Source organism: Nansenia antarctica, assembly GCF_963989245.1.
Source record: "Nansenia antarctica genome assembly, chromosome: 17".
Classification (NCBI taxonomy): Eukaryota; Metazoa; Chordata; class Actinopteri; order Argentiniformes; family Microstomatidae; genus Nansenia; species Nansenia antarctica.
In genome coordinates, this window is record NC_137687.1 from 26,501,959 (window position 1) to 26,529,458 (window position 27,500).

The 27,500-nt window shown below is 53.2% G+C and overlaps 1 protein-coding gene across 1 annotated transcript in view; it reads right to left on the reverse strand.

The window, feature by feature from the left end:
• Window positions 1-27,500, reverse strand: part of mcf2l2 (MCF.2 cell line derived transforming sequence-like 2) — a gene marked incomplete at its 3' end in the record, with an annotated part of 171,482 nt that overhangs the window by 32,246 nt on the left and 111,736 nt on the right. Inside the window, exons 18-22 of the mRNA XM_080547791.1 lie at window positions 25,534-25,603; window positions 24,693-24,785; window positions 4,712-4,804; window positions 4,222-4,347; window positions 1-137 (exon numbers count right to left, since the gene is read on the reverse strand). The exon at window positions 1-137 is cut by the window's left edge and continues 97 nt beyond it. Of these exons, the coding sequence (XP_080403917.1) occupies window positions 1-137; window positions 4,222-4,347; window positions 4,712-4,804; window positions 24,693-24,785; window positions 25,534-25,603 (519 nt within the window). The remainder of the gene's footprint in view (window positions 138-4,221; window positions 4,348-4,711; window positions 4,805-24,692; window positions 24,786-25,533; window positions 25,604-27,500) is intronic.

The window sequence follows — 27,500 nt, forward strand, 5'->3', positions numbered from 1 at the left end:
TTGCTGTAGAGGAACAGGTGCCTCTGCATGGGCTTGAAGCGGGCCAGGTCCTTCACCTTGCTGTGGCCGCGCTTGTGGTCCGTCCACACGTTGAAGGAGCCCTGCATCAGCAGCTTCCCCAGCTCACTGAGGTTACCCTGGAGGGGGGGAGGGAGGGGGGGAGACACAGCTCACTGAGGTTACCCTGGAGGGGGAGGGGGGGGGAGACACAGCTCACTGAGGTTACCCTGGAGGGGGAGGAGGGGGGAGGAGGGGAGACACAGCTCACTGAGGTTACCCTGGAGGGGGAGGAGGGGGGAGGGAGGAGACACAGCTCACTGAGGTTACCCTGGAGGGGGAGGAGGGGGGAGGAGGGGAGACACAGCTCACTGAGGTTACCCTGGAGGGGGAGGAGGGGGGAGGAGGGGAGACACAGCTCACTGAGGTTACCCTGGAGGGGGAGGAGGGGGGAGGGAGGAGGGACACACAGCTCACTGAGGTTACCCTGGGGGGGGGAGGAGGGGGGAGGGACACACAGCTCACTGAGGTTACCCTGGAGGGGGAGGAGGGGGGAGAGGGGGAGACACAGCTCACTGAGGTTACCCTGGAGGGGGAGGAGGAGGGAGGAGGGGGGGGGAGACACAGCTCACTGAGGTTACCCTGGAGGGGGGGGGAGGAGGGGGGAGGGGGGGACACAGCTCACTGAGGTTACCCTGGAGGGGGGAGGAGGGACGAGGGGGGGAGACACAGCTCACTGAGGTTACCCTGGAGGGGGGAGGAGGGGGGAGGGACACACAGCTCACTGAGGTTACCCTGGAGGGGGGAGGAGGGAGGAGGGGGGAGGGACACAGCTCACTGAGGTTACCCTGGAGGGGGGAGGAGGGGGGAGGAGAGGGGGAGACACAGCTCACTGAGGTTACCCTGGAGGGGGGAGGAGGGAGGAGGGGGGAGGGACACACAGCTCACTGAGGTTACCCTGGAGGGGGGAGGAGGGAGGAGGGGGGAGACACAGCTCACTGAGGTTACCCTGGAGGGGGAGGAGGGGGGAGAGGGGGAGACACAGCTCACTGAGGTTACCCTGGAGGGGGGAGGAGGGAGACACAGCTCACTGAGGTTACCCTGGAGGGGGGAGGAGGGAGACACAGCTCACTGAGGTTACCCTGGAGGGGGGGAGGAGGGGGGAGGAGGGGGGAGACACAGCTCACTGAGGTTACCCTGGGGGGGGGAGGAGGGGGGAGGGGGGAGACACAGCTCACTGAGGTTACCCTGGGGGGGGGAGGAGGGGGGAGGAGGGGAGACACAGCTCACTGAGGTTACCCTGGGGGGGGGAGGAGGGAGGAGGGAGGAGGGACACACAGCTCACTGAGGTTACCCTGGAGGGGGGAGGAGGAGGGGGGAGGGGGGGGAGACACAGCTCACTGAGGTTACCCTGGAGGGGGGAGGAGGGGAGACACAGCTCACTGAGGTTACCCTGGAGGGGGGAGGAGGGAGGAGGGAGGAGGGGGGAGGGACACACAGCTCACTGAGGTTACCCTGGAGGGGGGAGGAGGGGGGGGGAGACACAGCTCACTGAGGTTACCCTGGAGGGGGGAGGAGGGGGGAGGGGGGAGACACAGCTCACTGAGGTTACCCTGGAGGGGGGGGGGGAGGAGGGGGGAGGGGGGGACACAGCTCACTGAGGTTACCCTGGAGGGGGGAGGAGGGAGGAGGGGGGAGACACAGCTCACTGAGGTTACCCTGGAGGGGGGAGGAGGGGGGAGGGACACACAGCTCACTGAGGTTACCCTGGAGGGGGGAGGAGGGAGGAGGGAGGAGGGGGGAGGGACACACAGCTCACTGAGGTTACCCTGGAGGGGGGAGGAGGGGGGAGGGGGGAGACACAGCTCACTGAGGTTACCCTGGAGGGGGGAGGAGGGGGGAGGGGGGAGACACAGCTCACTGAGGTTACCCTGGAGGGGGGGGGGGAGGAGGGAGGAGGGGGGAGGGAAACACAGCTCACTGAGGTTACCCTGGAGGGGGGGGGAGGGGGGGGACACAGCTCACTGAGGTTACCCTGGAGGGGGAGGAGGGGGGAGGAGGGGGAAGGGGGGGAGACACAGCTCACTGAGGTTACCCTGGAGGGGGGAGGAGGGAGGAGGGGGGAGGGACACACAGCTCACTGAGGTTACCCTGGAGGGGGAGGAGGGAGGAGGGGAGACACAGCTCACTGAGGTTACCCTGGAGGGGGGAGGAGGGAGACACAGCTCACTGAGGTTACCCTGGAGGGGGGGAGGGGGGAGGGACACACAGCTCACTGAGGTTACCCTGGAGGGGGGAGGAGGGGGGAGGGACACACAGCTCACTGAGGTTACCCTGGAGGGGGGAGGAGGGGAGAGGGGGAGACACAGCTCACTGAGGTTACCCTGGAGGGGGGAGGAGGGAGGAGGGGGGAGGGACACACAGCTCACTGAGGTTACCCTGGAGGGGGGAGGAGGGGGGAGGGACACACAGCTCACTGAGGTTACCCTGGAGGGGGGAGGAGGGGAGAGGGGGAGACACAGCTCACTGAGGTTACCCTGGAGGGGGGAGGAGGGGGGAGGGACACACAGCTCACTGAGGTTACCCTGGAGGGGGGAGGAGGGGAGAGGGGGAGACACAGCTCACTGAGGTTACTCTGGAGGGGGGAGGAGGGGGGAGGAGGGGAGACACAGCTCACTGAGGTTACCCTGGAGGGGGAGGAGGGAGGAGAGGGGGAGACACAGCTCACTGAGGTTACCCTGGAGGGGGGAGGAGGGAGGAGGGGGGAGGGACACAGCTCACTGAGGTTACCCTGGAGGGGGAGGAGGGGGGAGGGGGGGAGACACAGCTCACTGAGGTTACCCTGGAGGGGGAGGAGGGGGGAGAGGGGGAGACACAGCTCACTGAGGTTACCCTGGAGGGGGGAGGAGGGAGGAGGGGGGAGGGACACAGCTCACTGAGGTTACCCTGGAGGGGGGAGGAGGGAGGGGGGGGGAGACACAGCTCACTGAGGTTACCCTGGAGGGGGGAGGAGGGGGGAGGAGGGCAGACACAGCTCACTGAGGTTACCCTGGAGGGGGGAGGAGGGGGGAGGAGGGGAGACACAGCTCACTGAGGTTACCCTGGAGGGGGGAGGAGGGGGGAGGAGGGAGGAGGGGGGAGGGACACACAGCTCACTGAGGTTACCCTGGGGGGGGGGGAGGAGATACTGACTTTCACACCCCATTTCTATTATTGCTTAGTTAGTCTTTAGTTAATAATAAAACATTGATTATTTACATTTACCCTTGACTTGTCTCAAGCGAGTCTCACTCGCTCTGAGCCAGGTTAGTGACACTACACACACACTACACATACCCTACACACACCCTACACACACCCTGTGCACACTACACACACCCTACACACACCCTGTGTAGTCTCTCACACACACACACACACACACACACACACACACTCACACACACACACACACACACATAGATCCACACTGTAGACTATCCCCATTACACCAAACCATGGGAATATTATTCTATAAATGGTTGAGTTTGAAATGTCAAACAATATTTGTGTAAGATGATGAGAAAACACATTTGGCTTAGTGTATGACTATTAAATATGTCGTTCACTCAGTTCCCAATGTGGAAATAATCAGTTTCAGTCTGAGGCACTGCAGACAGAGGGCGAACAGCAGGATGCCGTTTACTAGTGTTGAAAATATCAAATAAACTGAAATAAACAGAAATCCCCATTTGGGTCTCAAGATGAAAACGTTTAAAAACACTAATGCACTAAGAAGCCTGGCCAGGAGTGGGCCACACACACACACACACACACACAAAGACACACACACACACACATACACACAGGCACACACACACACACACAGACACACACACACACACACACACACACACACACAGACACAAACAGACACACACACACACACACACACACACACAAACAGACACACACACACACACACACACACACAAAAAGACACACACACACACAGATACACACACACAGACACAAACAGACACACACACACACACACACACACACAGACAACAACAACCCCTAGTATACTACAATGTACTATGGCCATCTCATCCATATCTAACTGGTCCTTCACACCCTGATGTCACCCTGACCCCTGTGACCTCACCCTGACCCCTGTGACCCCACCCTGACCCCTGTGACCCCGCCCTGACCCCTGTGACCCCTGGCTGACCCCTGGCTGACCTCGAAACCCGTGATGGCGATCTGGTGCATGGAGTCGTTGACAGACTTGATGATATCCAACATGGTGGCCAGCGCCTCCTCCAGCTCAGCTGTGCCCTCCGACGTCTTACTACACTTCAACATCTCCTACAGGGGTGGGGGGGGAGGAGGAGAGGGAGGGGGAGGAGGAGGAGAGGGAGGGGGAGGAGAGGGAGGAGGAGAGGGAAGAGGAGGGAGGGAGGGGGAGGAGGAGGAGGAGGAGGAGGAGAGAGAGGGGGAGGAGAGGGAGGAGGAGAGGGGGAGGAGGGGGAGGAGGAGGAGGAGAGGGGGAGGAGGAGGAGAGGGGGGAGGCGGGATGAGAGGGGTTAATCATTCTTTCAATCATTTAAGCAATTGTAGTGTATACATTGTGTATAAATGTGTTTATTAAATCAATCCAATTCTATGTTGTCATGGTTCTAGTGGTGTGGATACAGACTGTACTGCGCCATGTTAAACATGTTAAACCCACTTTGAGCATCAGCTGGTACTTGGTGATCCGCTGCACGGGCTTGAGGAGGTAGGCGTCCAGGGACAGCTTGTGTTCCAGCTTCTTCTGACACTCCTGCAAGAGGAGAGGTGAGAGAGAGAGAGGTGAGAGAGAGAGAGACAGAGAGAGAGAGAGACAGAGAGAGAGAGAAGGAGAGAGAGAGAGAGAGGTGAGAGAGAGAGAGACAGAGAGAGAGAGAGAGAGAAGGAGAGAGAGAGAGAGGTGAGAGAGAGAGAGAGAGAGAGACAGAGAGAGAGAGGTGAGAGAGAGAGAGAAGGAGAGAGAGAGAGAGAGAGGTGAGAGAGAGAGAGAGAGGTGAGAGAGAGAGAGAGGTGAGAGAGAGAGAGAAGGAGAGAGACAGAGAGAGAGAGGTGAGAGAGAGAGAGAAGGAGAGGGAGAGAGAGAGGTGAGAGAGAGAGAGAAGGAGAGAGAGAGAGAGGTGAGAGAGAGAGAGACAGAGAGAGAGAGAGAGAGGTGAGAGAGAGAGAGAAGGAGAGCGAGAGAGAGGTGAGAGAGAGAGAGACAGAGAGAGAGAGGTGAGAGAGAGAGAGAGAGGTGAGAGAGAGAGAGAAGGAGAGAGACAGAGAGAGAGAGAGAGGTGAGAGAGAGAGAAGGAGAGGGAGAAAGAGAGGTGAGAGAGAGAGGTGAGAGAGAGAGAGAGAGAGATCGATAGTTGTACACATGCATCTACAGCCTTCACTCTAACTTTATTGGTAGGGTGTAGGGTGTAGGGTGTAGGGTATAGGGTGTAGGGTGTAGGGTGTAGGGTATAGGCAGTGGCGTAGCGGACGGGCCCGCAAGCGACGCACCGCGGGGGGGCCCCAGCCACTAGGGGGCCCCCTAACATTGGATCCAAATTATTATTATTTTTTATTTTTATTTTATAATTTAAAAATATATAAAATAAAGAAAATAAGTGGCCCTTCATTGTGTCAACCTTAATTTTAATATATAGGCCTATATAAAAAAATATATACATAGTTAGCCGTATCCAATAGCAACATGACTTTGACGTCACACGTAGGCAGCGAGACACAAGGAAAATGAGCAAGCGAAAATACAATACAAAGTACAATAAGCATTCTTTAGGTGGTGGTAGATTCTCTATTCGGACATTATAGCCGCTATATGTGGGACTGTCGGTCCGATATTGTAAAAAAATCAAATAAAAAATGTATGTTTATGAAGAAGACTCCTCAATGTCGGTTTATAATATTTATTCAGACAAAGATGTCAACACCCTGTGGGTGGGAATACAGCGTATGAGTAAATACAATTACCAAAACAAGACATACATAACAAGATATAAACAAACATGAACGATTACTGTTAACCACAATCTGATAATAAGATACATATAACTAATAACAGACTTACGTATAACAGGCAAACACGTCATAAAGAGAGAGGAGAAACAGCGTGTATCCTCGGACCACCTGGCATCCACAATGGCCGCCACAACTTCTCCTAACTCTAACCTCTTAACAGAGAGTACTAAACACATAAACCAATACTATCGCCCCCTAGCGGTCGGGAGTACACTCCACCCTGCATCCCCCCCAGACCGGGGAGCCACGAATCCACGTGGGTCCACGGGCTCAAATCCATTGGCCAGACTCAGCTTCATATCGCTTAGGTGGCCTCCTAGCACGGGCCGGCCGGGCGGGCCGCAGTGGCGACGGCGCAGGAAGAGGTGTAGCGGGAGCCACACCAGCGGGAACTAGGGGCGCGGGGAGAGACGACGCCCCGCCTGAAGGCCCTAGCAGAGAGGGGCCCAGAACAGCAACACGGGGCCCATCCGTCCCCAGCCGGGCGTCACCCTGGGGCACCACTGGACCAGAGGGGGTAGCTAGGGGCAGAGAGTCCAGGGAGGGAGGAGGCAGGGGAGGCGGCGACGGCAGCCGCTGGGTACATGGGGCGACTGGCGTGTAGCCACGGAGGAACCGCCGGTTGCGCAACGTCAGGCGTCCTGAGCCATCAACTCTCACCCGATACTGATCGTGGCCAAGCGACTCCACCACCACCCCAGACCTGTCCCACTTATTGGGGCTCGGGCCCTGCTGATTCTGGATGAACACCCTCTCACCGAGTGCCAGAGGGCGAAGTGGTCTTGAATGAACCCCCAGAGATTCGGTGGTACGGGACATCCGCGTACGAAGGGCATCCTCCTTCACAGCCCATGCCTGACGCCAGAGAGGACGGATATGCGGGTTCGAAAACTTCTCCAGCCTGTTAACGAAGGAGAGCGAGCCTCGAAGGGGGTGACCGAAAATGATCTGTGCTGGTGAGAGGTTGCAGTCTGGGTCGGGTGTGTTACGCAACTGTATCATCGCGCGCAAGAAGCGATCCTGGTCGAGACTGCCCGCCGGGCCACTGTTGGACATCAGAAGCCGCTTCGCAGTCTTAACAGCGACCTCCGCTCTCCCGTTAGACTGTGGGAAACTGACGGAGGACACACGATGCCTGATCTGCCATAGGCGGAAGAAGTCCTGAGTGTGGCTTGCCATAAATTCCGGGCCGCCATCGCTTGAAAGCTCCTCAGGCACCCCAAAGGTCCGGAAGAATGAGCGGAGGTGGCGAACAAGGCCAGCTGCGCCTCCAGCATCAGTCCCGGCCGCAGCGCCCAGGACCTCCACCCAGCCTGAGAGCCGATCCCCGACGACCAGGTAGTGGCGGCCCCCGTAATCAAAGAAGTCAGCAAACACTGCCTCGAACGGGGTGGACGGTGGCGGAGATGACAGAGGGGGCGTAGCTGCCTGTGATGGAGCATTGCGGTTGCAGTCCGCGCACCTGGTCCTGACAGTGCGGATATCCCCAGACATCCCAGGCCAGTAGACTATGGCCCGGGCGTGCTGCTCCATCGCCGAAACCCCCTGGTGGGCAGCATGAAGGTGTCGAAGGACTCTCTCGCGGAGGGATAGGGGAATCACGACGCGATCCTGATACAGCAAGACCCCGTCCTGCGCATAGATGGAGTCACAGACCGGCGACAAACTCACCACGGCAGGGTCATGCGCGTCCACTCCGTCCCCGTGCTCAATCATGTCCAGCAGGCGGCCGAGGCATGCGTCAGCCGCTCTCTCTTGCGCGAGGAGGGGCCAGGAGACGGCGCCGAGCTCCTGAGCATCGACGCAGATGGAAGCCATGAGTGCCAACTCGACAGTGTCAGGCACGCCTGGCGGTTCCAGGGAGAGGCCGCTAGCCGAGCCCGAGGGGGAAGGGTGCCTTGAGGCAGCGTCAGCGGCATGGTTGCTCACGCCAGGGAGGTAAACAATCTCGAAACGCCATGGGAGGGTACGCTGTTTGAGCCTGAACAAGCGTGAGTTTGTGATCTCGTCGAGTGTGCGGTCCCCGAAGATCTTCACCAGGGGCTTGTGGTCGGTGACCACGACGAGATCGTCGCATCCCTGCGTGAAGTATCGTGCCTGCTCCAGACCCCAGGCCACGGCCAGGGCCTCCCCTTCGATAGCCGCATAACGCTGCTCCGCGGAGGACAGGAAGCGAGACCCAGCGAGTGTGATTCTCCAACCTCCCGGGCAGCAGTCCGGCACGCCCGAGGCACAGCTGCAATGCTGTTGGAGAAGGAAGTAGCCAATGCCTCGCCTGGACCAGTCGGGGCGGAGGCAGGTGCGCTTCTGCATGTCATAGATCTCTACACCTTCGCGAATGGCCCCAATTATGGCATGCTTAGACGCCTGGAAGGCCTCCTCCAGCTCGGTTGACCATGCGAACTTGCAGCGTGGGCTGAGGAAGGGCTTGAAAGGAGCCATAGTATCGCGCAACTGGGCGTAGTTAGTCACTTGATTTACAAGGCCGAACCAGCTTCTGATATCTGTCGTGGAGACCGGGCTGGGGAAGTCCCGGATGGCGTCCAGGTATTTGGGAAGTGGCTCGATGGTAGCGTCCGACACCCTGAAGCCAGCGAAGTCCACGCTCCTCTGCGCAAACTGAAACTTGCCCGGGTTCAACACGACGCCTGACCGCCCGACACGTGTCAGGAAATCGATGGTCCTCCACCAGTGCTGCTCCAAGTCGGTGTCGTAGTGGACCGTGTCATCCACACACCGTTCCTTGCGTTCAAAGTCTGAGAGGATAGCGTCAAAACGGCGGTTGTAGCCATCACCCGACGAGAGGAAACCCTGTGGTGCCCTGGTGTAACGCCACCGGCCAAAGGGAGTGATGAACGTTGTCAGATGACGGTCAGACTCGCGCAGTGGCACACTGTGATAACCATTCCAAGCGTCCGTGACTGTCTTCCAGGTGCCCTTCGGGACACGACGTGCGAGGTGGAATGGGGACTCAGTGGCGAACGTCTCACGCTGGCAGAACTTATTGAGAGGGGAAAGGTCCACGGTCCTGCGGGGGGACCCGTCGTGCTTCCGGGTAACCACCATCCGGTGGCACCATGTAACCGGTTCGCCGTACGGCACACGCTCGATGACACCAAGGGCCTCGTCCCGGAGAAGGTCGTCGTGGACCTTCTGCTGCCAGTGGAGAGGCACACCGGCTGCGGTGTGGCACGCTTTCGGCGCGGCAGCAGGGTCCACATGCATCTCGACGGGCGGCCCCTCCATGCACGGCAATGCCCGATGGGGGCACGTGTTAAATGTAGATGAGGCATACCTCTCAATCAACCACCCCTTCATCCGGCTATTGTTCTCAGGCTCGCAAGAGAATGGCAGCGCCGCGGGGCGTGACGGAGGGACTGCACGCTGTGGACACGAGCACCCGGCGTCATGGGGGTCGCTCGGGCCGTCGCAGCCGCCGTTGGCGGACCTCAATGCATTCACAGACAAGGGCCGACCCGGCGAAGAAGGGGGGGCAGGATCGTGCGTGTCCCTGGGTCGCCCCGCACCACCTGTTGGGAAGTCCTTAGGCAGGAGGCTGAGGTTGAGCAGCGACTCATAGGAGAGGTACATTCCCCGGACCGAGCTGCTCACATACACCATTGAGCGGCAGGACGACACCTCGCCGCCGTTGGAGACCGCCGAGAGTGTAGCAAAGAATGCGCCATCAATGGCTATGGGGGAGCGATTTGCAGCCGAGAGGCTGAGGCTAACAGGGCGCAGGTCGTCACGCGAGAATCCGCAGGACAGGTACTCCTCTAACGACCAAATGTCCGACTGCGCACCTGTGTCTGCGATGGCGGACACCTCCACCATGTTCCCCGAGGGCCGACAGCCGGCGCCGCCCCCCTGACCCACCGGATTGTCAATCGAGACGGAGATCAGTGCCCGGGGGTGTTCCCTCAGCCTGGCCCGCCTCCATTCGCCCTTGGAGAAGATATGGTGCTCGAGTCTGAGAGGTGCCGTTGTGCGGCGCCGACGATGGTTCCCGTAGTGTCGATCTGGGCGCGCCTCAGACTGAATGACCGAGAGCTGGGAGATCGGCTCCGACTCCAGGGCGGCCTGCTGACCGTTAGACGGCGTCCGCAGCCACACCTCGGATCCCATGGTAGCCTGCTGACCGTCAAATGGTGGCAGCCGCCGCTTGCGTCGACGGGCCTTGAAGCAGTCGACACAGAGCTGGTGAGGCCTGATGTTCCATCCGCGAGACCCCTCTGTAAAGACATGGAACGTGTTCTGACACCCTGGGCACACGGCTCGTTTTGCCACATCAGCTGGACTCGGGGCCAAGGAGGGGCTCCGCTGTGGGCTTGGCTGTGGGTCCTTCCTCAAGCGCTGGAATGAGGAGACAGCCGACAGGGCGGATGATGGAAGGGCGTTACGAGCCATCTCCTTGCCCTCGACGAGCGCGACCACATCATTAACGGGCTTCAGAAGAATGTCAGGCGTCCCTAACGCCTCGCGGCGTATGTCCGGGTCGTAGATCCCATTAACAAGGACATCGCGGATGATGTGATCAGTGTAGCTCACACTCTTGCCACACTCGCAGACAGCCACGTAAGAGCACGTCTCCGCCTTCCCACGCACTCTGGCAGTAAAGGCGCGGAATGTCTCATCGCGTTCCTGGCGCAGCTGAAGCAGCTCTGTGCGCAGGACGCATGTGGCGACCGGGACAACGGCCAGCAAGCGCATAGCAGCAAGTAGTTCCTCTAGAGCCCCAGAGGCGACGTCCGGGTCCGCTTTCAACAGGCTGTCTCCAAGTTCGATCCCCGCGCACTGAAACAGCTGGAACGGGGCCTGGGCCGCTCCAATGCCCGACCCCGCCCGGAAGACCTCCCACCGCCGGACGAACACGTTCCACTCCTCCGTTGAGATGCCGGTGTCAACCCTAGGCCGCTCCATCCTCGGGCCTCGGGGAGCTGGGGTCTGAACCGCCGCACCTCGATGGAAATGTCCATGGTTTGTCAGCAAGACGATGGCGAGTGCTTCGGACACGTCTCTGGTCTCGAAGTCGCAGCCGGGGAAGGGGCATTCCACCTTCATGGTGTTGACATGAAGAAGACTCCTCAATGTCGGTTTATAATATTTATTCAGACAAAGATGTCAACACCCTGTGGGTGGGAATACAGCGTATGAGTAAATACAATTACCAAAACAAGACATACATAACAAGATATAAACAAACATGAACGATTACTGTTAACCACAATCTGATAATAAGATACATATAACTAATAACAGACTTACGTATAACAGGCAAACACGTCATAAAGAGAGAGGAGAAACAGCGTGTATCCTCGGACCACCTGGCATCCACAATGGCCGCCACAACTTCTCCTAACTCTAACCTCTTAACAGAGAGTACTAAACACATAAACCAATACTATCGCCCCCTAGCGGTCGGGAGTACACTCCACCCTGCAGTTTACGGAAGTACATGTCTCAAGTATTATCTCGGCGGTTAGTCGAGTGAAAGAAAAACAACATACAGATGATAATTCACACAATATAATACCACGAAAGCGTACAGCACTAAACAATAACATTTATTTGGGCAGCATCATACTCAAACTCAGGCAGAAGGGCAGGGTCCGGCCAGGTTCACAGTCACAGGCTGTCAGTGCATCATACAGGTACATACTGTAATTCAGCATGGTTAGGCTATATATAGCTGTTTCTTTTTTCTATTCTACTATTCTAATCTACTTCTGCTGTCTGCGTCTCCCTGGGTATTCCTAGACCAGATGGCAAACAGTAAAGAAATGCCACAATATACCAATATACGAGATGTCCAACAAAGGATTTGACTAACCCTGGCCAATTTTACGCAACAAGTAGACTCTGATGCAGCGGAGACAGGGTTGCCAGATGGGCTGGTTTTTGGTGGATTTAGACGTTTTTAGATTGGTTAGGTTGGAAATTCTCAATCCCATCTGGCAACCCTTAGCGGAGAGTCTACAGATATGTTTACAGATATCACACTGCTGTGCACACCACACTTTGTTAAAAGAAATAAAGCTTGTACTATTCTACTTATAATACATTCTACTGATGTAGTGTAGTTTACCATTTGGTTTTAGTTATAGGCTATTGCTCTCACTTGTTTGTACCTTTTGCTAAGTCAAGCATTTAGAATGTAGAGTGCATATTGCGAAATTTCGCAATGTCAATAACGCATCGGCCTCTAAAAAACGCACGTTATTTTATTATTTTTTTACTCCGTTGCGAAAGGGCCCCCGCCGCCACCTTGCGGGGGCCCCCGGGATTTTGCGCTACGCCACTGGGTATAGGGTATAGGGTGTAGGGTATAGGGTGTAGGGTGTAGGGTGTAGGATGTAGGGTGTAGGGTATAGGGTGTAGGGTATAGGGTGTAGGGTGTAACTCCGCCCCAAATCCAAGATGGCAGCATGCCTATTGTCTCTGTTCAATGTTTGTTAGTAATTAATAGTTTTTAGTGGATTTTAGAACTTTTAGCACCCCTTTATAGTAACTACTAGTTTTATTTGGTGTAGTAATAGTTTTTACATTTTAAAACGGGAAGAAGCTTATTCCCGACGAGGACCAGAACACTGTCATGGTTTAGTCTCACAAACCTCGAGAGAATCGCGGAATTACCGCGAGAGCAACTACGTCCAGAGTCTAATTGCTGGAGTATCGATAACTGGAATATTCGCAATAACTAGAATACTACTGGAATAATTCTACACGAAAGAGACATTTGTTTCTACCACATAAGGATTTATTTGGAATTTCTAAGGTCTGTACAAAATGGCGCGGCTCTCAGCTACCTCCCCTCCCCCCCTCACCTTTCCACAGAGAGTCCATTGTTTCACCACCCCTCCCCCTCACACACCTTATCTCTCTGTGGAAGCTAATTAGTGTAAAGTACCCTCCAGCCTTTACAAAAGATCTAACGAAGAAGAAACAGTTTAAGTCAGATCTCCTAAAAAGTAATCCAAACATATTATTTGCTGATCTTACGGCCACGGGTATAACTTCAAACCTAATTTTCCATACCAAAAACACTAAGGGTTGGGGTGCTGCAATTAAAGAGCTCCACAAAGCTGTTGGCTCTGGAAATGTACTGAAGTTTACTACAGATGGGGAGCAAACCACTGTTTCGATCTATAAGACAGGTACAGTGATGATTCAGGGAAATCTTACCCCTTTTCAAGAAAGCTTTCACCTCACCAAAGAGAGAGCCTTGACAATTCAATTGGACGCCCCCTCCACAGCCTCCCTGTCCCTGTCCCTGTCTGCCCTCCAGACCGAGATCAGGTCCTCAAAGAAAGAGTTAGGACTCCTCAAGGTTAATTTAGAAACGTATAGAGAAGATTTATTGCTTCTTGGTGAGGAGTTGAAAGAGGAGAGAATGCTTCTCAGGGAACTAGCAGTGGGTAGAGGCCCATCTGGTGCTGATACTGCTACTGCTGGTGCTGATACTGCTTCTGCTGGTGCTGATACTGCTACTGCTGGTGCTGATACTGCTACTGCTGGTGCTGATACTGCTACTGCTGGTGGTGATACTGCTACTGCTGGTGCTGATACTGCTTCTGCTGGTGGTGATACTGCTACTGCTGGTGGTGATACTGCTACTGCTGGTGGTGATACTGCTACTGCTGGTGGTGATACTGCTACTGCTGGTGGTGATACTGCTACTGCTGGTGCTGATACTGCTACTGCTGGTGCTGATACTGCTACTGCTGGTGGTGATACTGCTACTGCTGGTGGTGATACTGCTTCTGCTGGTGCTGATACTGCTACTGCTGGTGGTGATACTGCTACTGCTGGTGGTGATACTGCTACTGCTGGTGGTGATACTGCTTCTGCTGGTGCTGATACTGCTACTGCTGGTGGTGATACTGCTACTGCTGGTGGTGATACTGCTACTGCTGGTGCTGATACTGCTACTGCTGGTGCTGATACTGCTACTGCTGGTGCTGATACTGCTACTGCTGGTGGTGATACTGCTACTGCTGGTGGTGATACTGCTACTGCTGGTGGTGATACTGCTACTGCTGGTGCTGATACTGCTACTGCTGGTGGTGATACTGCTACTGCTGGTGCTGATACTGCTACTGCTGGTGGTGATACTGCTACTGCTGGTGGTGATACTGCTACTGCTGGTGGTGATACTGCTAGTGGTGGTGATGTCCCTGCTCCTGCGGCCGTTGCTCCTGTCGGTCCTTATACCCACCTTATCATTGGCGACTCTATGGTCCGCAATGTTGCTGTTAAGGGAGGGGAGACGAGGTGTTTTCCTGGAGCTTTAGTGAAGGACATGACTACTATGATACCCAGTATGAATGTCAACCAGAACTTTCTGGTGCTCCATGCCGGTGCCAATGATGTGCTGACCGGTACCTCTGAACTTCTAAAGAAGGATTTCGCCTACTTGCTTGAGACTGTCTCAGATCTTCATCATAATCTAGTTATCTCTGGACCCCTGCCTTGTTTCAATCGAGGAGATATGAGATACAGCTGCCTTCGCAAACTACATCTCTGGCTGAAAGGACAGTGCTGGTGGTGGGGCTTCCCATTTGTGGACAATTTTACTTTGTTTAGTACCAGACCGGATATGTTCTATAGTGATGGAATTCACTTAAATAGCTCTGGAGCCACGTTGCTATCTATGAACATTTCTGACACACTCAAATCCACTGCCTCCTACTTATCTTCTCTTTGATGCTCTCCATGTCCAAGCCCTAAATCTCCACAGTTATGTTATTCCCCCCAACCCTCCCCTCAGACTAGGCTTGGGCAGTTAAGTAGTTCTTATTACACTACTGCAGTCCCACCCCCGCTATCGCTATTGACTCCTTCATTAATTCCCTCCCGAATTACAGTGAGACACCCCCACCACTATCCTAACCGTGCTGCTGGAAATTCTTGCCTACCTACAATTCCTCTTCAGCCCTCTCAGACTTCTCATGAGTCAGACCCCCCCTCTGCCCCTCTCAATAACCCCCAATCCCTTAAGGATAGGAAAGGGTTGGGGCTGATACATTTAAATACTAGAAGCCTTCTTCAGCATGATAAAATGGACCACCTGAGAATACTTGTTACTGAAGCAAACCCTGACATTGTGGTTATATCTGAAACATGGTTACGAAACACAGCTTGTGACTCAGCTGTGGAACTGCAACATTTTAATTTGTTTAGGGCTGACAGAATTGGAAGAGGAGGGGGTGTCGCCATATATGTCAAATCAAGGTATGCTGTTTCACTAATCAAGTCAGTTACTCTTCCAAAGTCTTTTGAGTTACTTGTTTTGAAGGTTGTCCTGGGCTCCAATAGCTCAATTTATGTTGCTGGTGTTTATAGACCCCCCTCGGCAAATACTGACTCTCTTAATAGTCTTGCTGAATTGCTCTCTGCTTACTCTGATTTTGAATTGCTTGTGCTGGGTGATCTGAACCTTGACTGGTTGAGTGATAACTCTCAAGGACTCAAGGAAGTCTTTGGGAACCTGGGCTTAACCCAGCTAGTCGCAGAACCTACTAGACCTAACCCCCAAAACTACTCCAAATCCACACTCATTGACTTAATTTGTTCTAATAAACCGGACAGGATTTCTGCCTGTGGTGTTTTCGATCTGGGAATCAGTGACCATTGTCCTATTGCTTGTATAAGAAAAATGAAACTTGCTAAATCTAAGCCTCTCGCTGTACTGAGGAGAAACTTCAGACTGTTTGATGCTCAAGCTTTTTTAGATGATCTGGAAGGAACTTTACACCCAATTGCCTTAACTGAATCTGACGCTCAGGTAGTCTTACATTCATTTATCGATTGTTTTAACACAGTGGTTAATAGACATGCACCACTTAAGATGATTCGCATTAAGGATAGAGTTACCCCTTGGTTTAGCTCAGAATTATCTTTGTTGTTTAGGGACAGAAACCTAGCCTGGGCCCGCGCTAGGCGATCGGGAGACCCTCTTCATTGGACTACATTCAGGCAAATCAGGAATGCACTAGCGCTGTAAGAAAGGCAAAATCTGATTATTTCCTAGATCTAGTTACAAACGCGCATTCTAATCCCTCTAAATTTTGGAAAGCAGTAAACATAAACAAGAAACAATTCTCCAACTCCCTTCCCGCGCGAATTAAAATTGAAAATAACGAGATCTTTGATCAGAATGAAATCTGTCTGGCTTTTAACAGGCACTTTGCTGAGGCAGGACATCTGTTCGACAGGATTAATACTGGGTCAAATCCTGCTGCAACAGTTGCTACCCACTCTTCAGTGTTTAAACCATCTACACAGCTGTTACAAGGGGGGTCAGCGAAGAGGACTCCCCATCGCCCCTACTGGTCGAAGAGCGACAGTGCCCCAGCCCTGGACTAATTATCGAATGATTGTTGTCACCTGTGAGTGTTTGTCAGTGTATTTAGGTGTCCCATTTCCTTGTTCCCTTGTCAGTCGATCACTTGTGTTACACCGTATGGAATGCTTCAGAACCCTGTGTATGTATTACCACTTCACGTATCCGTTACCCGGAACGTAATTTGAACTTTGACTTTGTTTGCTGGTTTGCAACCTTGTACCGCCTTTGGAGCCCTTTGCTCAATCTTTAGTTTTCGTGCACTTTATTATTGACCGCAGTGCCTGAGTTATTATTACCTACGTGTTGAGCCCTACTGCTCCCCTTTTTGTTGTCCGGCTAAGAGTTTATGTTTGTACCTATGAATCATACGTCTCAGTAAAGAGAATCTTTATTTTATTACATCTCCGTCTCATTCTTTACTTACACCGCACCTGGATCCGACATTATTGTGTACCCCCAGAACCTATTGAGAAACATAACAGAACCTATTGAGAAACATAACAGATCGACTGACCACTATGGATCCAGCGGATGTAATACACCTTCGCACCGTACTGGCCACCCAAGGTGCCATGCTGACCCAGCATGAACGTCTCCTCCGGGAGATGAGTGAACATCTCAGCCAGCTGTCCCTCACCGTCTCGAGCCTGGTGGACCGCCAGGACAACGCGGAACGGGTCGCCGCCGCAGCAGTCCCACCTCCACTACTGGTCCCTACACCTCCGCCTACACCTCGTGAGCCTCGCCTTCCACCTCCAGAGAGGTACGACGGACGTCCAGAGGGCTGCCGAGAGTTCACCACACAGTGCACCTTAGTCTTCAACCTACAGCCGACCTCCTTTCCCACCGAGCAGTCCCGGGTGGCCTATATCACCACTCTGCTAACGGGACGTGCCCTGTCCTGGGCGACGGCAGAGTGGGAGAGGGGGACGGCGATATGTGCCAGTTCCCAGCTCTTCATAGCAGAGCTGCGGAAAGTCTTTGATCACACCCGGGTACTCTCTACCTACGAGGCAGGCAGGAGACTCACCGCCTGTCGACAGGGTCATCGCACGGTGGCGGACTATTCCGTGGAGTTCCGCACCCTGGCCAGAGAGACCGGGTGGGAGGAGCGCGCTGTGGTCGTCCTGTATGCGCAGGGGCTCTCGGAGGTCATGAAGGACGAGTTGTCCTTCCGAGAGCTGCCTGAGCAGCTGGACGACTTAGTCGACCTCTCTCGGCGGGTGGATAATAGACGCCGGGAGCGGGACCGCGAGAGAGGCTCGGCTAGGGGCGCGCCCTCCCACCTAACGCCGGGTGTGAGACCACCCAGTGGCTTCATGGAGGAGGAACCCACCTACGATGAGCCAATGCAGCTAGGAGCGGCACGCCTGTCTCAGACCGAGCGACAGCGGCGTCAGAGAGAGGGGCGCTGTCTGTATTGCGGGCGGGCTGGACACCTAGTCGCTACGTGCCCGGAGAAACCGGGAAACGGGAGGGCTCGCTAATGTCGGGAGGGACATTGGTGAGCCACGAGTCACCTTCCGCAATGGGCGATCACCGGACTTTTTTGGGGGTAACGATAGAGGGGGGACGCCGCATACGACGGGTGTGGGCGTTGGTGGACTCGGGGGCGGCGGGGAACCTTATGCACACGGGCTTAGCCCACGAGTGGGGACTAGCTCTAAAGGACCTTCCCGTTCCATTACCGGTCCGCGCCCTGGACGGCCGGCCTCTGGGGACCGGCTTCGTTACCCAGTGCACACCACCTATTCGCATCCAGGTGGAGCAAGAACAGTGGGAGCTCATCCAGTTTTTTATTATTGAGTCTCCCGACTGTCCTCTGGTCCTGGGGCACCCCTGGCTGGCGGTGCACAACCATAACATTAACTGGTCCACGGGGCGAATTACCAACCCTCCCAGAACCCCAACCCCATTCCCAGTCCCTTCCCACTCCCTAGCTACAGCCCCTAGACCCTTTTCCACGCTAGCGGCGGGGTCTACAAACATTCCAGTGACTCCGGCCGTAGTGGGCGTTCCCCAGGTCTATTGGGATCTGGGGGAGGTTTTTAGCAAGCAGCGGGCTAGGGAACTACCCCCCCACAGGACTTACGACTGTGCCATCGACCTCCTGCCCGGCACCACGCCCCCTCGGGGGAGATTGTTCTCCCTCTCCGGTCCTGAGACCCTGGCCATGAAGGAGTACATCGACGACGCACTCGCCGCGGGCCACATTCGCCCTTCCACCTCCCCGGCGGGTGCAGGGTTTTTCTTTGTGGCCAAGAAGGACGGGGGGCAACGGCCGTGCATCGACTATAGGGGGTTGAACAACGTCACGGTGAAAAACAGATACCCTCTTCCGTTGATGACGACGGCCTTTGAGTCCTTGCAGGGGGCCCGGGTCTTCACTAAGCTGGACTTACGAAACGCGTACAACTTAGTGAGGATCCGGAAGGGGGACGAGTGGAAAACAGCTTTTAACACCCCCAGAGGACATTACGAGTACTTAGTAATGCCGTTCGGCCTTGCCAACGCGCCAGCGGTATTTCAAGCGCTCGTTAATGATGTCCTACGAGACCTCCTCGACCACTCAGTCTTCGTCTACCTCGACGACATTCTAATTTTCTCCAAGGACCTAGCCCAACACCGAATCCATGTGCGACAGGTGCTCGAACGCCTTCTCCATCATAAACTTTTTGTTAAAGTGGAGAAGTGCGAGTTCCATGTGGACACTGTTTCCTTTCTGGGCTTCGTGGTGGACAAGGGGAATCTACTCATGGATCCCGGAAAGGTCAGTGCGGTGTTGGACTGGCCCCGACCCTCCTCTCTCAAACAATTACAACGCTTTTTGGGTTTCGCAAACTTTTATAGGAGGTTCATTCGCGGGTTTAGCGCCTTAGCGGCCCCGTTGACAGCCCTCACCCAGACTAGCCTACGCTCCTTTTCTTGGTCCCCGGAGGCGGACACCGCGTTCACGGCATTAAAACAGCGCTTCACCTCAGCACCCATCCTGGTGCACCCGAACCCGTCCCTACCCTTTGTTGTGGAGGTGGATGCCTCGGACATTGCGGTAGGGGCGGTTTTGTCACAGCGCTGCGCCAAGGACAATAAGACTCACCCCTGTGCCTTTTTTTCGCGCAGGCTGTCCGCGCCGGAGCGCAACTACGACGTGGGGAACCGCGAGCTGCTTGCAATCAAACTCGCGCTGGAGGAATGGAGGCACTGGTTGGAGGGGGCCGCGCACCCTTTTATAGTGTGGACGGACCACAAGAACCTGGCCTATATCCAGGGGGCCAAACGCCTCAACTCCCGACAGGCCAGGTGGGCGTTATTCTTCACCAGGTTCCAGTTCACGATCTCCTATCGACCGGGCTCTAAAAACACCAAGCCCGATGCACTGTCGAGGCAGTTCGATCCTGTGGACCTGGTGGAGAGTACGGATTCGATCGTCCCCACTGGCCTGGTCGTCGCCCCCGTGTCCTGGGGAATCGACAGGGTAGTGAGGACAGCGCTGAGGCGGGAGCCTGACCCGGGCGGGGGTCCGCCGGGGAGGCTCTACGTTCCGAAGACTGCGCGTGCACGACTGCTGCAGTGGGCGCACGCCTCCTCCCTCACCAGTCACCCAGGGGCCACCAGGACATTGGACTTCATACGAAGGAGGTTCTGGTGGCCCACAGCGGAGGGGGACACGCGCGCGTTTGTGGCAGCCTGTGCCCTATGCGCGCGCAGTAAAGCCTCCCGGCAACGGCCGCCGGGACTCCTACACCCCCTGTCCATCCCCAAACGTCCCTGGTCGCACATAGCCCTCGATTTCATATCGGGTCTACCCCCATCTGATGGGTTCACCGCCATACTAGTGGTGGTAGACCGGTTCTCCAAGGCGGCGCACTTCATCCCCCTCCCCAAACTCCCCACGGCCCAAGAGACGGCGGAGCTAGTGGTCCAGCACGTTTTCCGGGTGCACGGACTACCCCTGGACATGGTATCCGACCGGGGTCCTCAATTCGCCTCCAGGTTCTGGAAGGCATTCGCCACCAGCCTTGGCGCCTCCGTCAGCCTGTCCTCCGGGTTCCACCCCCAATCCAATGGGCAGACGGAGCGCGTCAACCAGGATCTGGAGGGGGTCTTGAGGTGCTACGTCTCCAGCAATCCGGCGACATGGAACCGGCGGCTGGCGTGGGCTGAATACGCCCACAACACCCTCCTCTGCTCCTCCACTGGCCTCTCCCCTTTCCAATGCCAGTACGGGTATCAGCCCCCCCTTTTCCCGGAGCAGGAGGAGGAGGCAGCTGTACCATCGGTCCAAGCCCATGTCAGCCGCTGTCGCCGTACCTGGAGGCGGGTAAGGGCGGCGCTTGTGCGGGCTTCGGACAGGTCCCAACGCCAGGCCAACCGCAGGCGCCGTCCGGCCCCGGTCTTCCGTCCTGGTCAGAGGGTCTGGCTGTCTACCCGGGACCTCCCCCTCCGGGTGGAGTCACGGAAGCTGGCTCCTCGCTTCGTGGGGCCGTTTAAGGTGGTGCGGCGGGTCAACGCCGTGGCCTACAGACTGCTACTCCCACCCTCCATGCGAGTTCACCCCACCTTCCATGTTTCACTCCTCAAACCCGTTGTTTTCTCCCCCATGGCCCCTCCACCCCGCCCCGCCCCCCTGCCCCGTCTCATTGATGGACAACCTGCCTACACGGTTAACAGGATTATTGACTGCCGGAAGGTGGGGAGGGGCCTCCAATTCCTGGTGGACTGGGAGGGTTATGGGCCTGAGGAGCGTACCTGGGTGCCTCGGCGGGATATTCTAGATCCGAGCCTCATCACGGACTTTCGCCGGCTCCATCCCGAGGCACCCGGGTGAACTTCTGGTGCCGTTCGTCAGGGGGGGGCACTGTTACAAGGGGGGTCAGCGAAGAGGACTCCCCATCGCCCCTACTGGTCGAAGAGCGACAGTGCCCCAGCCCTGGACTAATTATCGAATGATTGTTGTCACCTGTGAGTGTTTGTCAGTGTATTTAGGTGTCCCATTTCCTTGTTCCCTTGTCAGTCGATCACTTGTGTTACACCGTATGGAATGCTTCAGAACCCTGTGTATGTATTACCACTTCACGTATCCGTTACCCGGAACGTAATTTGAACTTTGACTTTGTTTGCTGGTTTGCAACCTTGTACCGCCTTTGGAGCCCTTCGCTCAATCTTTAGTTTTCGTGCACTTTATTATTGACCGCAGTGCCTGAGTTATTATTACCTACGTGTTGAGCCCTACTGCTCCCCTTTTTGTTGTCCGGCTAAGAGTTTATGTTTGTACCTATGAATCATACGTCTCAGTAAAGAGAATCTTTATTTTATTACATCTCCGTCTCATTCTTTACTTACACCGCACCTGGATCCGACATTATTGTGTACCCCCAGAACCTATTGAGAAACATAACAGAACCTATTGAGAAACATAACACACAGCCTCTCCCCGCTCAAACTTTTCTTTTCTTCCGTTTACGCACGAGGAAGTTCTTGGGGCACTTCAGTCTATTAACCGGAAGTGTACTACTGGTGAGGATGACCTAGAGGCCTTCTTCATTAAATTAGCTGCCCCAGTTATAGTTGAACAGTTGACTTACATTTTAAACCTCACTGTTTCTGAAGGGAAACTCCCCCTTGAGTGGAAGTCCGCTAGGGTGATGCCATTACACAAAGGAGGTGACAGGGATAATGTGGACAATTACAGACCAATCTCTCGTTTATGTTGTTTAGCAAAAGTGCTGGAGTCATTAGTAAATGTCCAAGTGAAATCCTTTCTTTCTACCTTCTCTGTGCTCAGTCCATTTCAATCAGGTTTCAGGGCCCAGCATAGTACAATCTCAGCTGCCACTCTGGTTGTAAATGATATTGTTACAGCGTTGGATCAGGGAAAACACTGTGCAGCCCTGTTCATTGACCTGTCTAAGGCCTTTGATACAGTAGATCATTCTCTACTTCTGCATTGTCTAGCTAGCTTAGGCTTGGATAACACTTATTTAAACTTTTTCCTTAATTACTTTTCTGATAGGCGCCAGTGTGTAAGTGTTGGTACTGTCCGGTCTGAGTTCCTGCCCCTTACTAAGGGTGTTCCGCAGGGTTCAATATTGGGTCCGGTTCTTTTTACAATCTATATAAACAATATTTTAACTGCTCTGGACAACTCATGTAAGGCTCACCTTTACGCGGATGATACGATAATCTATTGTACTGCGGATTCTCTTGAGTCAGCTAATCTGAAATTGCAACAAGCTTTTGATCATCTTCAAAGGGCGTTTAAAGAACTTAAATTGGTTTTAAATGCTAGCAAAACAAAAGTCATGTTTTTTACTAAGTCTAGAAATATTGATGTTAATAGCTTCCAAATGTCCTTATCAAATGGCTCCATACTAGAGCGAGTCAAGGAGTATAATTATGGATTGATGAAAAATTTACTTTTAAACATCATGTTGATATTTTGTCCTCAAAACTACGTCAGAAGATTGGCTTTCTCTACAGAAATCGCAGTAACTTCCCTCCGAGCTGTAGAAAGAGAGTAATTGAATCTGTTTTTATGTCTGTACTGGACTATGGAGACGTGATCTATCGTCACGCGGCTGTCACTACCTTAAAGGCTCTGGATTCGGTATACCACTCTGCACTCAGATTCATCACTCAAGACAAATATAACACTCACCACTGTGTCTTATATGATAAGGTTGGCTGGACATCTCTCGCAGCCCGCCGAGATTATCACTGGTATCAATTTATATTTAAGGGGATTTCAGGCAAACTCCCCCCCTATATTACTTCCCTGTTGGAATGGAATGTTTCTTCCTATCAAACACGCTCCAGCGAGTGGTTGGTTTGTACGGCCCCTCAAATGTCTACTAAGCTGGGTAGGACAGCCTATGCTTATGATGCTGCTAACACTTGGAACTAGGGATGCACCGAACATTCGGCCACCGAATGTATTCGGCCGAATATCGCAAAATAAAGCACATTCGGTATTCGGCCGAATGTGTGAAAACACCGAATGTTTACCACCGAATAGTGGCCGTGTTTTGATGACGCAATACAATTAAATATAACTCTCAACAGGCGCGCGGCGCGAGGCGACGCGCTTTCAAAACTGGCTGCGTTCGTAAATTCACTCAGGAAATCCGATCAGCACTCGTGGAATGCCTCTCGTCCAATCAAATGACTCGGTTTCTCTATGACGTCGGGCCCAGTGTGCGCTCCAGCGCTCTCAGAGCGACTTTACGAACGCAACCTTACACTCATCTAGCTAGTTAGCTTAGCAGTCGTAGCGGAAGAAGCAGAGTTGTTGCCTTGTTGAAAACATATTCAGACTCCCAGCTGTTCTACACGAGTTTATGACATGCAGCTGTATCATGCGGTGGTTTCTATGCAAACCAGAGACTATAAAAACAAAAGATATTCATTCTGAAATAACATGAACTATTATCCTTACACTCAGGTGGACTCAATTCAACTTGTTGAATGACTTGTTGAAGACATTTAGCATTTGACCTAATTTTAAGAGTGACAAAGGGTCATGTACATGAGGTATTTCTGTATTTACATTTTAATACATTTGCAAGCATTAAAAAACGTTTTTACTTAGATTATGGGGTACTGTGTGTGGATTGATGGCAAATCTATTCAAAAATGTGAAAAAAGTGAAGGGGTCTAAATACTTTCTGAAGCCTATGTAGAGACAAATCATGAATATCATTAACTTGAACCCTGGAAAGCAGTAGAGATTAAATCCCACGATAATTAGTTATAATAAGTTATATATAAAAGTTCTTTTTTTTCAATCTCAATTTCTTTCTTTGAGAAGCATGAATAAAAAGCAAAATGTATTTAGTTTATGCAATGATAAAATTAAAAACTGCCGATACACATTCGGTATTCGGTATTCGGTATTCGGCCAAGTGTTTCCTTAAATTCGGCTTCGGCCTCGGCCAAGAATTTTCATTTCGGTGCATCCCTACTTGGAACTCTATTCAGAATTCTCTGAAACTGGTCACTCTCCCATCACTCAATGATTTTAAGAACTTGGTTTTTCCCCTCTGTGTCACTTCTTGTAACTGTTTTTAAATTATGTTGTACATTTCTTAGTAATGTTTTTTTTAGTTTGTTTTATATTTTGGTTTGATTTTTATTCTGTTTATGACTTGTATTGTTGGTTCTCTTTTGTTCACTCGTTGCTGCTGTAAATGAGGGCAACCTCAGTAACTTACGAGTTTAAATAAAGGTTTGAATTGAATTGAATGTAGGATGTAGGGTATAGGGTATAGGGTGCAGGGTTCAGGACACTCACCTGGAAGAACAGACTGTCCCCACACTGCCTCCACAGGGCCTCTGAGCGGGGCTTGTTCTGACAGTACTTCTCATAGATCTGCAGCTCCTCCTTCTGCAAGGCCACACCACCACACAGAGAAAGAGAGAGAGAGAGAGTCACACCACCACACAGAGAGACTCACACCACCACACAGAGAGACTCACACCACCACACAGAGAGACTCACACGACTCGCACCGCAACCAGCGTCTCACGTTTCAGGTGTTTTATTGTTTACGTCACATCACACGAGGGTAAGAGAGTGAACTTCTCGGGTATCGGGTCGTTGACATTGCAGCAACCAGACAATAGACATAATTCAAGATTGTTGAATAATTCAAGATGGATACGTGACAATAGTACCGGCCATAAGTAGACAGACAAGACTAGGATACAATTAGGAGTAAAGCTACCGGTAGTCATAAAAATAGAGAGGTCAAGAAGTAAAGTGGTGTGTGTGCTTAAGGTCAGGTAGTCTGTGTACACGGAGTGTACTTAGGGATGAGGGACAATTGTCTAGAGTTTGTTTATGAGCCTGATCACCTGGGGGATGTAGCTGTTGGACGTTTGCCCGGAGGCTCCCGAAAGAAACACATACGCACACGCACGCACACGCACACACACGCATACACACACATACACGCACGCACGCACACACACACACATACACGCTCGCGCACACACATCACACACACGCACACACACGCACGCGCACACACACACACACGCACACAGGCACGCACACGCTCACGCCCGTCACATGCATGCACGCCCTCATTTTTACTGTCAGTCATGTTGACTCTGACAACAAAGACACGTACCCTTTTCAGAAAACAGGTTCCCACTAACTCCGGTTTCTCTGTGCAGTTCTCCAGCTCTTTAAGGAACGTCCTGGAAGGTTACAGAGCAGAGGGAACAGAATAGACATCAGCATCGTGTTGCTGGAGGCATTCTGAAGGTACAAAAGGATGATATTTCCTCCGGGTCCTTTACGAGGTCGCCACAGAAGGCAACAGCACAGTGCCTGAGAAACTGTGGTTGGAACTATACGACTGTGTATGTCAACTGAAGTGGAGCAATAAAGGAAAAAAAAGAAAAATAAATATATATAGAAATATCTCTCTCTATATATATGTATATATACAGAGAGAGAGAGAGAGAGAGAGAGAGAGAGAGAGAGAGAGAGAGAGAGAGAGAGAGAGAAGAGTGTAGAGCGTAGAGCTAACAGAAGACAGCATGCCTGCTCTTTCAGATACTTATATATATATATATACCGTATAAAACTCTATAAAGGAGAGTAGTGGGTAGGGGAGAGGAGAGGAGTGGGTAGGAGAGAGGAGAGGAGGGGGTAGGAGAGAGGAGAGGAGAGTAGAGGGTAGGAGAGAGGAGAGTAGAGGGTAGGAGAGAGGAGAGGAGAGGAGAGGAGGGGGTAAGAGAGAGGAGAAGAGAGTAGAGGAGGAGAGGAGAGGAGAGGGGAGGAGAGGAGAGGAGAGGAGAAGAGAGTAGAGGAGAGTAGAGGGTAGGAGAGAGGAGAGGAGAGTAGAGGGTAGGAGAGAGGAGAGGAGAGGAGAGGAGAGGGTAGGAGAGAGGAGAGGAGTGGGTAGGAGAGAGGAGAGGAGAGGAGAGGAGAGGAGAGGAGGGGGTAGGAGAGAGGAGAAGAGAGTAGAGGAGAGGAGAAGAGAGTAGAGGAGAGGGGAGGAGAGGAGAGGGGAGGAGAGGAGAGGAGAGTAGAGGGTAGGAGAGAGGAGAAGAGAGTAGAGGGTAGGAGAGAGGAGAGGAGAGTAGAGGGTAGGAGAGAGGAGAGGAGAGGAGAGGAGAGAGAGGAGAGGAGAGGAGAGGGTAGGAGAGAGGAGAGGAGAGTAGAGGAGAGGGTAGGAGAGGGGAGAGGAGAGGAGAGGAGAGGGTAGGAGAGAGGAGAGGAGAGGGTAGGAGAGAGAAGAGGAGAGGGTAGGAGAGAGGAGAGGAGAGGGTAGGAGAGAGGAGAGGAGGGGGTAGGAGAGAGGAGAGGGTAGGAGTGGAGAGGAGAGAGGAGAGGAGAGGGTAGGAGAGAGGAGAGGAGGGGGTAGGAGAGAGGAGGAGAGAGGAGAGGAGAGGAGAGGGTAGGAGAGAGGAGGGGGTAGGAGAGAGGAGAGGAGAGGAGAGAGGAGAGGAGGGGGTAGGAGAGAGGAGAGGAGTGGGTAGGAGAGAGGAGAGGAGAGGAGAGGAGAGGAGAGGGTAGGAGAGAGGAGAGAGGAGAGTAGAGGAGAGGAGAGAGGAGAGGAGAGGGTAGGAGAGAGAGGAGAGGAGAGGAGAGAGGAGAGGAGAGTAGGGGTGTAACGGATCACGGATAATCCGTGATCCGTTCGGATCGCCCTCCACGGTTCGGAACGCATGTGTACCGCGGATCAATAGCAAAATCGTTTTTTATTTTAATTTAATTTTATTTTATTTTTTTATTTCCTAACACCAGGGGAGCCACCCCTCCTAAATTTCGTTGTTTGGTACCTGTACTGTAGCAATGACAATAAAGACCATTCATTCATTCAAATGTAACCGGTAGAAAAACAATCATGTGCGCTTTATTCTCACTCTCTGCATGTGTACTGAGTTGACAACAACATTCATTCACTCATCTCTGTCCCAATTATATCACGTCATATCACCCGCTAAGCAGCCTGGGTGATTGTGTAAACACACAAAAAAAGTACTCTGTTACTTTGCAGCAGTGATGTTATATATATGTTGTTATATATATATGTTGTTATATATAGATGTTATATATATGTGATATATATATCAGTTTTGACAT